This window comes from Centruroides vittatus, unplaced genomic scaffold, assembly GCF_030686945.1.
Source record: "Centruroides vittatus isolate TY-2023 unplaced genomic scaffold, ASM3068694v2 contig_1158, whole genome shotgun sequence".
Lineage (NCBI taxonomy): Eukaryota > Metazoa > Arthropoda > Arachnida > Scorpiones > Buthidae > Centruroides > Centruroides vittatus.
In genome coordinates, this window is record NW_027120744.1 from 187,277 (window position 1) to 200,361 (window position 13,085).

A 13,085-nucleotide genomic window follows, 5' to 3' on the forward strand; every position below is an offset into this window, starting at 1 on the left:
AGAATGCTGTATTTAGATAAGCTTTTGAAAATTTGGTTATTATAAAATGAATTGTAGTAGCCTAAATAAATTATAAGATATAGTAAATAATCCAAATTAATAAATCATATTCTGTAGTCCATTAGAATTTTCAAATATTTTTAGTTGTTCATCATAGAATATATGAAATTTTTTAAAATTTTAAGTTTGATTGTAGTGTTAATAAAATTAAATGTTTGTTATAATATATTTATTGTATTTTTAAATGATTAAAAAATTTTATCATTAGCAGCTATAATTTAATCTGTTTTATTAATATAACTATAAATATAAATTTAAGTACTGTGAATTCTTATTTGTAAAAATGATCTTAAAATTTTTAAATAATTCTTTCAGACTGAATAGAAATAGATTAGATAAACTACGACAAGAATATGGAGAAACTGAAGAAAATTACAAATCTTTTCGACATAGTCATTGGGCATTTAGCAAAATTGGAATACAGCATAGTTTAAGTGTTATTCCTGAGTCTGATGTAGAAGATGCAGCTATTCATATATTTTCTTCTATATTAGCTTATTCTGGATTGTTAGAAAGAGGTTAGAATGGTTTAAAATCAGTTATTTAGTGTTAATATATCATAACAACATGCACCAACTTTAAATAGAAAGAATGAAATAATGCTATCTTTTGTAGTTCAAATTTAATGGTAGTTTAAATACATAATAGAAATTGTTCACAAGTGCTTTTGAGAAATCAAGTTATCTTTTTCAGGTGAATAAAACTACTTCTCATGAAAGAAGCATTCGTTTCAAATTTTATTGCTATTTTTGCAATTTGGAGCAGATGATAGCCTTTCTTTCTTTTAAGAAAATTTTAAATTTATTTACTTCATTTATTAAGAAACAAAACACAGTGGTAACTGACAACTGAAAGTAAATAATATCATTAACATTTGACTGTAACTGGCATGTCAAACATTAGTGTTAACTTAATAAATTGTCGCATTTAGTTTCAATTATATCATTTTATAAATCACTAATACGTCTTTTATAGTTACTATTCACAAAAAAGTAGTGCTCCTGTATTGATAATAATCTAGAACCACATAATATATAGAGACACTGAAAACACCTTACTGTGGTGCTATCTTTTATATGGCAATTGTTATTTCATAACCCCGTTAAAAAGGAGGGACAACAAAAATTGCGACACACTACAAAAAAATATGGTATTGTAATACATTATAATTACATAATACATTATATTATTTTGTTTTATTTATTTTTGTTTATTTTTTATTTTTCATTGTATACTATTTTATGTTTTTATTTTTATCATAATCAAAAATTCCATTAGTTTTTGAAAAAAACATAATTTAATATCATTTCAAAAATAGAATTTCTGTTCAAAACCTGATGAAGGCTTATTAATCAAGCTGAAAATATTAGTTTTATTAAAAATGAACTGTTGAAAAATTACATAAAGTGTTTTCAGTGTCTCTATGTAGTGATCTCTTTATACAATAAAGTTTTTATATTAACTAGATTGTTTTAATATTTGTAAATAAAATAAAACAATCTATTGATTAGCATAAAAACAGTAAATTAAATTAGATAAATGCATTAAAAATATTTATTAAAGATTTAGATTTTCAAATTTACAATACATGTTATATAATAAATTAGCATACAAGTTAAACTGTTAATTGAAATCATATTAGGTTTTTAAATATTTAATTAATTAATTTCAAAATATATAAAGATATTTTATTTATTTAATACTTTTAAAATATGTGGTATATAAAAGAATGGGTAAATTCCTTTGTTTTTTAATATAGAAATACTCAAAGATGAGAATTTTTATTTGTTGAAAGTTTCTGAAAAGGCATATAATTTTCTTAATTTTTTTTTCACAAAATAGAAGATGAAGAATGGCTTGCAGAAAAAGACCATTTGCAATTGGCTCAGTACATTTTAGATCGTTGTATGAAGAAAGAAATTCTATTGAATGAATTATTTCTTCAGTTGATTAAGCAGACAACAGATCATCCAGGTATGGAATTTTGAAAATATATATTAAAAGCTGTATCATTATTTTTATTATTAGTGTTAAATAAATATTTATCAATTAATATTTTTATAACAGCTGCAAAGAATAATATTTTGTGTTTACTAAAATTTATATTTATCAACTCTATATCTGCTGTGTAGTGAGAGAATAAAAATAAAGCAATACATGATTGAAGAATCATATCACTATGTAATTTTTTTGTACATTATTTCAATACTGAATTCAACTAAATTTTTCTCATCATTGTTATTAATATATATAGTTTTTGGAGATCAAAACAAAAAATTCTATTCAAAGCTTTATACTTTGATGATTTCCAATGTATCCGTAAGGGTATCAAAACTGTTTTGGTACCAGTAAGGATGGATTAGAAATTACCAAAGTATAAAGCTTCAAATAGAATTTTTTTGTTTTTGATCTCCAAAAAGTAAAGAATCATACATTTACTGAGTTCAAGTGAAAGTATTTAAAAATTATTTAACAATCATAGACAAAAAGTATGACAAATACACGAAGCTTTATTAAATAAAAATTAACTATTTTGTATAAAAAAACAATTATCATAAACAATGTGGAAATATTAATAACTTTATATGTGATGCAGTGTATGAAAAGATACCTTAAATTGGAAAAATTAATTTTGCTGTAAAGCAAAGAACTGTGATCAAAATTGTTCATTTTTAGATTTTATCACCAAAATGTTACTAGGAACTTATATAGTCTGTAGAATAAGATACACTCAAAAAATGAAAATTGAATTTTCTAACTTAAGGTACTTTTTTATAGTTTGCATCACAAACACATATAAAATATGTTTTATGTTTCTTCCAAAAATTGTCTTTTGAATATGTTTTATCTTTTTTTTTCCCTTAAATTTTTTAATTAATATTAATAACAGAAATAAATCTTTAGATTTTATTTAATATTTAAATATTAAATAAAATCTAAAGATTTATTTAATTTAATGTACAGATTAGATTTAATTTAATCTGTACATTAAATTAAAAACAAAATTGTATCCTCCGTAACCAATATCTGGTGTAAAAATTGAAAAACTTAGGTTTTTTTTTTTTTATTATTTAATATTCAAATAGAAACTTCTTCAAAACTCTTGATTATAACCTAAATTAATCTATTAAGTTAGAAAGATTAAAAATTTTAGTAAAAAAAATCTTTCTATAATGGAGTAAAATTATGATTTGCACTGATTATAGCATTCAGTTTATTTAGAAGAAATATAAGTGTTATTTTACAATTTTTAATATTCTATTTTGTAGATGCAAATAGTCGAGTTAATTTAAGACATTGGCAATTAATGGCACTTGCATGCAGTGTGACATTTCCAGTTCAAAAATTGGTTTTAAATTATCTTCAATCACATTTAAGAAAATGTGCTATTGATGAAGTTACTGAAGAAGGGCAATATGCTCAGTTTTCTTTAAGGGTTTGTATTATAACTTACGAACTTTATATATAACTCATTTTTGATAAATATTGTTATGAAGATGCTTTACAGTAAATATTTTTTTATTAGATATGCATATATTCAGTATATATATCATATTTTAATCAGATCTACATCAATCATATGTCTTAGTAATTTTTAAGACATATGATATTTTCGTTAAATCTGAATATATACATAATACATTGAATAAATATACATTTATAATACAGGTTATGTATTAATCCAATATGTGAAAATTATAAGTTCATATTTTTGCTTAATTTGTTCTTTTGCTAAATACTTCTTTTCTTTATTATTATTCTAATATTTCTTTATTAAATAGTCAATAAAATTTTATATGTCTATCTGTATAATGACAAATTCATTTGAATATGAAGTTTGATTTCCAAAAATTTCAATTGAAAATTGTAATTCACTTATTTGGCATCTCTATTTAAAATAGAAAATCTTGCTTAAATTATGAAGCTGGATTCATTATCTGAAACGTATTATTCATTATAAATGTAATTAATTGTGTTTTATAAAAGTATAATGAAATGAAGAAAATATGAAAGCAGTTTTAAAAATATCAGTAAAATTATACATTTGGATTGTAAAACTGATTACATATTTACTGTTAAATTACTGTTTGATTGAAAAATTTAAGATTTTAATAGATAAAAACAAAGAAAATCTTAATACATGCTAGCATTACAAAAATATTATTGTATTTTTATCATAGAAAAATAAAATATAGTTTAATATTCTACTATGCCTATTCTAATAATGTATTGTTTGAATTTTATTATTTATCTTTAAATGGAATTTTTCAGAATTGCAGGCAATTATATTTTAAATCAGCAATTACTAAATATTATATAGATAGAATAACCTAACTTTTTATTTCAAATACATTTAACAACTATAAGGAATATAAATGACATAATAATACTGACAGATGGTATTATTTCAGTGCCTTATTAGGACACTTGAGACAAGAGGACGTAAATGGCCACCGTCCAAACAAGAAATTGCTTGTACTATTAGTCGAAGACCCATTCATGCAAGAGTCCATTTCTTGGATGGACAGTTCCACGCAGTTGAATTTGATCCTTGTGCTATTATGTTTGAAGTAGGTTTTGATGAAAACTTTCATGTTAATTTTTAAATTAAAAAAAAATAGCAATTTATTATATTATTTCAAATAATTATCAATTAGGTTTTGGAAATGATAAAAATTAAAATAGATTTAAGACCAGGTGCTGAAGGTTATGCTCTTTATGAAGTTATTGGGGGTACAGGTATGATATTTCAAATGTCATAAATATTTAATAAATTCAAACTGTATTTTTCAAGGAAATTTTGTTATCAAACAGCAAAATCATTTTTTATTTAATGTATTCATTTTTAGAAAGAGCTTTGCTACCAGATGAAAAAGTTGCAGATGCATTAGCAAAGTGGGAACGCTGGTTGCAAGGACAAAATAAATCATCATCATCACGAAAACATCAGTATTTTCTTTTCAAGGTAGGAAAATATATATATAATTTTAAACTTGAAATAATTTTTAAAAATTGAAATTGTCTTCAATAGAATTCTGCTTAATATTCTTAAATTTTCTTCCCTCTCTCTTATCTCTGAAATATTTTAAACATTATTAATTGTTTAATATCATCATTTATTTCTGATTAGAATTTATTCACTCATTAAAAAGGAATTTCAAAAACATGAAATGAATTTTGTTTAAAATCAATTCTGGAAAATTTCTTATTAGAGCATATCCATAATATAAGGAAATATGAATGATAATTAAACATTAATACAATACTTGTAGGTGAAAGTCAATTTATTAAATATTTATTATAGAGAAAATACAAAAAATAATTTCTGTAAAAGATGTCGATCTTTTTGATGAAAATACAAATTAAATTAACAGAAAAAATTTTATTATAAAAATTAAAGATACAAATGAACAAAATATGTATTATTCAATTCTTCAATTCCTTCTTGAAAAAATTTGTTTAGTTTCATTAATACTATTTGAAGTCAATGAAAAGATAAGTGAAACAATCTAATGTTGCTTTTAATAGTAATTTTAGAAAATTTTTTATAAAATATTTTTGAAAATGATAATTTGTTTCCTATATATATTTATATTAACAAAATATTATTTTCATAGTTTTTAATTTAATTAATTGCAAGGATAAATTTTATCATGGTGGTATAAAACAATTTATGTTCTGAACTTGATGCAATTGCTATGAATTTATTTATTTATGTATTATATTTAACCATGCTCTTTTTTTTATGAATATAATATGAATATGTACCTACTTATACAATTTAAATTGATTATTTAAAAATTTTTTTCCATAAAATATCTTAGAATTGATTTCATACTCATAATACATCTTAGAAGTAAAGAAATATGGTATGTCAATAATAACAGATAAATAAATATACAGTAGAGAGTTGTTTATCTGAATCAATTGGGGACTGGGGTTGTTTGGATAACTGATTTTTCAGTTAACTGATTATGTACGAAAAAATATATTAACCTGTCTGATGTTGAAAATTTTCTCTGTTGTGTGTCACTTCGTGTTGAATTTTTCTCCGTTGTGTGTTGCTTCGTGTTGAATTTTCGTCGATTTTAAGCCTAACAAAAATTTTTATAATAATAATCAAGGCTATTGTATCGTTAAAATTATTTCTTTATTTTGTACAAACAAAATAAATATATTGAAAAATATAAAAACATAAAAATTATACTTTAGAAGTAAATCTAGTATCAAAAAAGTTTGATTCGGCACGACACAGTCCAACTGGAAAGTGTTCGGATAACCGGTGTTCAGATAAACGACTCTCTACTGTATTTGAAAGTGCAGGCACTTCCCTATTTATGAACAAGTTAGGTTCCTGAGATTTTGTCACAAGTCAAAAATTAACCTAGAAAGAATATTTGTACATGTAATAACCATGTATTGTTAGTGTTTGATCCTTTTATATATTTAATAGAAAACATTATGCTCATTTACCTGCTTGCTACTGCTCAGTAGCAAATGTTTCAAACAGTTTTTTTCCACCTAAAGCACTTAGTTTTATAATGTCCACTTTGTTGCCACAGTTGTAGAGGGACACTTTATGCATTTATCTCCACTGTTAGATTATATTTTAGATGCATCTTTGAAGCACTAATCATAAAAGTTTATAAAAATTGCAAATGATAAGTTATTTGATCTTAGTGTTAAGTTATAAAGGTAAAAATTTGGTTACAAGTATTTTTTTAATGACATGACGAGTTTTACAGAATATTGAGTTATCGAGAGTCAAGTTTCTGGGACTCTACTGTATTAAAATATATTTAATTATAGAGAGGATTTATAAGTTATAAATCCTCTCTATAATTAAATGAATCGGTGCTTGAATTGGATTTCGTTCATACTAGTGATTGCATTACCGATAACCGGTTTACTGGTAAATTAGGAAAATTATACCCCAGTAAATTTACCAGTAATTAATTTTTTTACTGGTATTTCAGTTAAAAAAACCTCTTAATTAGCCCGATATTTATTTTCTTAAAATTCCCACAGGATTACCCGTGGAAAGCAGATTTATTTTTTGTCTTCCCCATACCATAGCCAGAAAACTGTGCAGGTGGTGATGGGTGATTCCATTTGTAATTTAAAGTTATTAAAAGGAATTTTCTAGTTTTTTTTTGTAACTTAATTCCTTGTATTATACTCCAAAATCAAGATCCATTTTTGGAGTATAATACAGGAGAATAACCCAGAAAAATGAACAAATATAAGTCACATGAAATATCCAATAAATGTTAACAAAAATATAATTTTGAATAGGATTGTACAAATAATCAAGCACTTATCAAAAAATGAAAAGAAATCATGACTTGCAGATGTCACTGAAATTAGTTCAGATTTAGATTCTAGTGAAAGGTGTTCATTGCTTAACACATCGACTTCTCACGTCGAAACGAGAACAATGTGCACAATAGAAAAGTCAAATTTAACAATGAAAGAGAAATTAAACTTATTCATTAAACATAAAACAAGCATAGACACTGATAACAGTAATATACACTCATTCCTGGATTTACACAGTAGATACATTCCTAGAAAAATCATGCAAACTGAAACCATGTAAAATGAGACGTAACATTTCGTTGCTCAAAATAATTCAAACAATGTTTATTTACATTCTATTGGATGTTGTTTATGACCTCAGCAAGTTTCGTAATTTTACACCCAATAGAAGTTTATGTTTTGGACCATTTTTTTGGTCCCTATCTGTAGGGATCGTGTATTGGATCGAAAAAATTGTGATGTATTTAAGTATTTATGATAACTAATACAAATTCAGAGAAAGACAGGTTTGTAGACAGATGTGCATGAGAATAACCCGTGAATGGCTACCAACAGCTGTCTCAAAAACTTTTTTGTTTTCATTTAAAAACTGTGTAAAAGTGAAACTGTGCAAATTGAGTACTGTTCAAATCGAGGGATAGGTGTAAGTAAGTTTAAAAGTGTGAAAGATATAGTTAAGAAAGAAATTAATTATTTATTAGTGCAAAAAATACAAGGAACGTATCTTTAAAAGGTTTTCAATACTCTAATGACAGTATGTCCAACTAATATTGATTCCGAGAGAGCTTTTTCTAATACAGCTGCCATTTGTATGAAAATTAGATCTAGATTAGACAACAAGAGCCTAAATGTCTCATGTTTTTTAAGAGCATACTTTCAAAATAAAGAAAAACATAACAGACATTGAAGTAATGCTGATAATTAATTATGTCATAATAACTTCTATTACAAGAATATTGTTTGTCTAAACTGATAGAAAACTTGAAAATAGATGGTTGTCCAATAATTCTGTCAGTAATTCAATTTCGTTTTAAATCTTTGTTAATACGAATTTACCGGTAATCGCAAATATAATTACTGAATTACTGGTAATGTAATACCTAGTAAATTTGCAATCACTAGTTCATACTACTAATATTTCAGTAAAGCTTTTGAATAAGCTCAGTTTAATTTCGGTGAAGTTAACAATGATATTTCTTGCTAAATCCACATTCACTTACCCAAAGTCTACATTGTGCATCACGTGATTCATTTCAAAACATTCTACATTTCAAAATTAAATATCGATTGATTTTGCAGATTTCTTAATGCAGAATCCTGACAGATCTAAAGACTAAAGACAATACTTACTGTAATGAAAATGACTGCTTTATTTATCAAATTATTTATTTATATATTACAGAGTGTATTTAACGAAAACAATGAAAATGTAACGAAACTACATTCAAAATAACACCTGAAAATACTATATGAAAGAAGCTTAAGTGCTTCAATAAGAATTTCTTACAAATATCATCTAGAGCAGTGGTGACAAACTATTTTCATTTCCAACCCCCATTTTGTGTAAAATTTTGTTGCAACCCTCGAGTAGATAATAGATGTCTTTTTATCATCAGCATAATTAAAATGAAATTCTTTCTGGGATTTGCTCTTGTGTTTCTGCCTTATTAGAGGTCTGAATAAAACACAATTTTATGAAACAATGCATATATTTATTTATGCCTATAATTCTCTCGACACTATAAACAATGAATTTCGTATGCTGTGTAGTACAGATTTTCGTGTTGTCATTATCTGCGAGATATGTTTTCAGTTCATCCAGTATGGCAAATGCAGCAAGCCTAACTTCAACAGGAGAAGTCCCTCTGTCACAAGCCAAGTTAGCAAAAGGAAGGTGTCCTGTTCACTAGGCTAGGCAAAACAAATAGAACACACACTCACCAAGAAGTTGTCCCTTGTTCTGTTTCACCAGTTTTGTGGAAGTATCTATAAGTGAGACACTGAGTGCACAAATTTTTGATGCAGCCAAGTACACACGAAGGGACAAGGAGTTTCTTATGAATCCTGTAGAGGCAGGTGTTAGGATGCTGAAGAATGCCAGAGGTACACAGAAACCCCAAGTTGTGAGGTACAGAAGGTCTAGAGATGCAAGCACACCGCAGATGCAGAGGACAGCTGTCAGCAAGTGTGAGTGCTGTAGCAGGCACAGCCAAGCAACCTAAAAGCATTGGCCAGACTGTCTAATACCCCATTCGCCCCAAATACTTCAATCTAGATTGTGACCAAGGTTGGTGACTATGCCTTGGTACGACCTCCCTCAATTGTTTCGCTCTCAACTGAAACAAGGTTCAATTGCAATTGACTCAAGAGAGTTCTTGAAACTAGATCCAGTCATAAGAGAGATCCCACAATCCCACACGTGCAAGTAAATACAAGATGGCAGCGGAACACGTGTCGGGCTAGCAACAGAGAAATAAAAAAAGATACTGTATTTGGAGAGATGATGATATCTGTCTATTATTAGATAAATGGCAAGAAAAAGTACTGTATTTATTTCTAACCAAAACTTCCATTTTGTTTGTTAGTGTTTGTGACTTATCACATAGTTATGTCAGTTTTATCATCGCATGTAATAGCCAGGTTGTTCTCAAGCGAACTGCCTGTGCAAACAGCACAACGTTTGACTAGCGACAGTCACAATCCAGATTGTAGATAAATTGAGATTGAAGTGAGTCGTGGATTGTGTGCGAACGTAGTATAAGGCTGTTTATCCTTTCACTGTTTGCAACAAGTGCAAAGCAAGACACTTGTTAGCATGGGCAAACACTGAGAGAGGGGTGGGTCAATTCGTTTGGTAATGAGGACCCTCCAAATGTACCAAAAGTAGATGAAGGGTGTCCATATTTCTCAATACTTTTCTGGAACTTATCACACACAACACAGACCTCAGGCACCTATATCCAAGAATGGATGAAAATTCTTCTCAGAACTCCAGATAGTTCTTCTTCCCTATGTGGTTGGGGAAGGCAATATGGTAGCTGATGAGAAACCCACACAAAACACTTAATTAATTTCCTGCTGTTATGCTTAGTTTTTCTAAGCTTAACAACTCTGCTAAGCCAAATTTAACCCTAACTTTCTATACTGATAAATAAAAAACAGGCAGCTAAGCCTAAATTTACGGTTAAGCGAATATAGAACCTAGAAAATTTGCAGAGCTAATGAAAATACATCTTTTTCCTTTGAAAGCTATACTCCTCTGAACAAAATACAGCAGTATCTAAGTGCTCAAACTGTTCCTAACTGAAACAATTCGGTATTTGAGCACAAATTCTGGAAAAAATCATTCGGTACTCAGCTGAACAAATGCAGCCTGCTAGAACAAATTAATGATAAATAAAATATTTTTATTTTGTCATCTATAGAAAATTATAATAAAAATAAAAAAATGAAAACTTTGTTAAATTAATATTTCTGATCAAGATCAACAAAAAAAGCTCAGATGATGATGATACTTCAAAAAAAGAAAATCCTTTCATCTAACTAAAATTAATATTAACAGTACTTTTAATTGTGCTTGTTAGTTAATTATTGATTGGAAATAAAGTATTGATTGCTTTGATAAACATATTTCTTTTAGTTACGAAAAAGAATAATATACTTTTGTTAACTTCTGGAATGTAACCCTATGTTTTGCGCTAGTCTTTTGTTTTGTATAGCATGGATTTGCATAACATGACACTTTTTTGGAACATATCTACAGTGTTATACGAGGGATCTATATATATGTTACTGCTAAAGCTCAAAAGCCGTTAATGTGTACATTACCCAGCTAATCTCCAGATTAACTAGGGTGATCCATTAAAGTTTTGAAAATTGTTTCATTTCTCAAATTATTTAGGTAACGTGCAGATGATCTAAGTAATCTGCACATTACCTACTTGGCACTCAGTAAAGTGAAAATAAGATCTTTGCTGGAACAACAGCAACTTTTCTGTATGCTTAAATTAACATAATGTTATTCATTTAATTTTTGATATCTAAAGAGCCAAGTTAATATAATCAACAAATTAGTTGGTAGAATCAATTATAAATCAATTAAAAAACTGTAATACAAAAAATAAATGGTTTAAAATATTATTACAATTAGGGAAATGAATTTGCAAAACATATGATAAAATTGTGCTTACTTATTAGTGCAATCTAAAGATTGGTGACACTTTGAGTTACATAGCAGTTGGTTTTTGCGACAAGCACACCTATTTGTGGTACATTTAGATTTGCAGTCACATTTTCTGAAACCCTGCCCAGTACTGAGGTATTGTTTGATGTACAGATATTTTTACAGCAGTGACATCTTTCGTTAAAAATCTCTCTTTACAAACACTGAATTCAGATTTAGCATACAATTGTTTTAAAATACCCGTTTTAGTACCAAGTTTATAAAAGCCATCCTCTGTTTTACTAAGAACCACAGCTAAAATTGAGTGTGCATCAGTTTTTGCTCTGTCTTCTTCGGGAAGTAGTAGGGAAAGGAAATGAGAGAAATAAACTTTTGAACTTTAATGATATGGAAGCCGTTAATGTGCAGATTACCTAGGTAAAATGCAGAAAACTCTTGATTCTGCATGTTAATGGATCAACCTAGTTAATCTGGAGATTAGCTAGGTAATGTACACATTAATGACTTTCGAGCATTAGCAGTAACATATATATAAAATATTTAATAGCACTACAGAAAAAATTAAAAAATATACAAAAGGTTAATAATTAAAACCTTTTATTCACTGTGTATTTTTTTATGGAGTTGATAAAAATTTTAAAATTATTTAATGATTTCATTTTTTAAAAATGTAAAACAAAAGATTAATGATTATTAATTGAAAATAAAATATTTGTAGAAACATCTGTTTCTGGATGCTTATATTGATATGAAAGATCCTGTTGAAAAAGAATTGTTATATCATCAAATTGTTCATAACATAAGACATGATCGTTTCCCTGTAACAGAACAAGAAGCAGTAAGTTATTTTGAAAATAAAAATTTGAATTAAAATTCTAATTTTTAATGAATATAATTTTTTTAAAGGTTATGCTTTGTGCTTTAACTGGACAGCAGGAATATGGTGATTGTCAACAAGGACAATGTGACTATAAGTAAGTCTTTAATATTTTGATTAAGAAAGTTTCATAGAATGAAAGATAATAATAATTATTATTTCCTTTAAGAAATATAATGGCACGTTGTCTTCCTCCTCGGCTTCTTGTCTCAATTTCTCCAGAAGATGTAGAAATCCAACACCGAATTCTTGCTGGTATGGATGTAAACCAGAGCAAGCAAGGTTTCTTAGCCCTTGTTCAGTCCTGGCCTCTTTCATAGAGCCACCATCTTTGAGGTTATGGTAATGTAAACTTTTTGAACATGTTAATGTCAGCAAGGCAATATCATCGAAAAAACCAGTTCAAGATTTTATTCTCACTGTCTGAAATCAAAGACATAGAACTACTGTTTTAAACAGACAAAAGAAAATTTAATATGCACATTTACTTTCAGTTATTTATGTTTAATGTCATGTTTATAAGTATGTTTAGTATGATTAAGAAATTGATATATTATTTTATTATTTTTAGTTTAATATTTTACCATCATAAGATTAATTTTTGTTAATTATAAGATTAAATTTATTTTTTTATATAATTTATTA

At 27.0% G+C, this 13,085-nt stretch overlaps 1 protein-coding gene across 1 annotated transcript in view; it reads left to right on the forward strand.

Annotated features, from left to right (window-relative positions):
- The window catches only part of Myo81F (Myosin 81F), a 124,517-nt gene that overhangs the window by 108,841 nt on the left and 2,591 nt on the right, over positions 1-13,085 (forward strand). Inside the window, 10 exon segments of the mRNA XM_067275827.1 lie at positions 376-578; positions 1,903-2,034; positions 3,330-3,496; positions 4,473-4,631; positions 4,719-4,800; positions 4,911-5,026; positions 12,282-12,401; positions 12,470-12,537; positions 12,610-12,754; positions 12,756-12,782. Coding sequence (XP_067131928.1) covers positions 376-578; positions 1,903-2,034; positions 3,330-3,496; positions 4,473-4,631; positions 4,719-4,800; positions 4,911-5,026; positions 12,282-12,401; positions 12,470-12,537; positions 12,610-12,754; positions 12,756-12,782 — 1,219 coding nt within the window.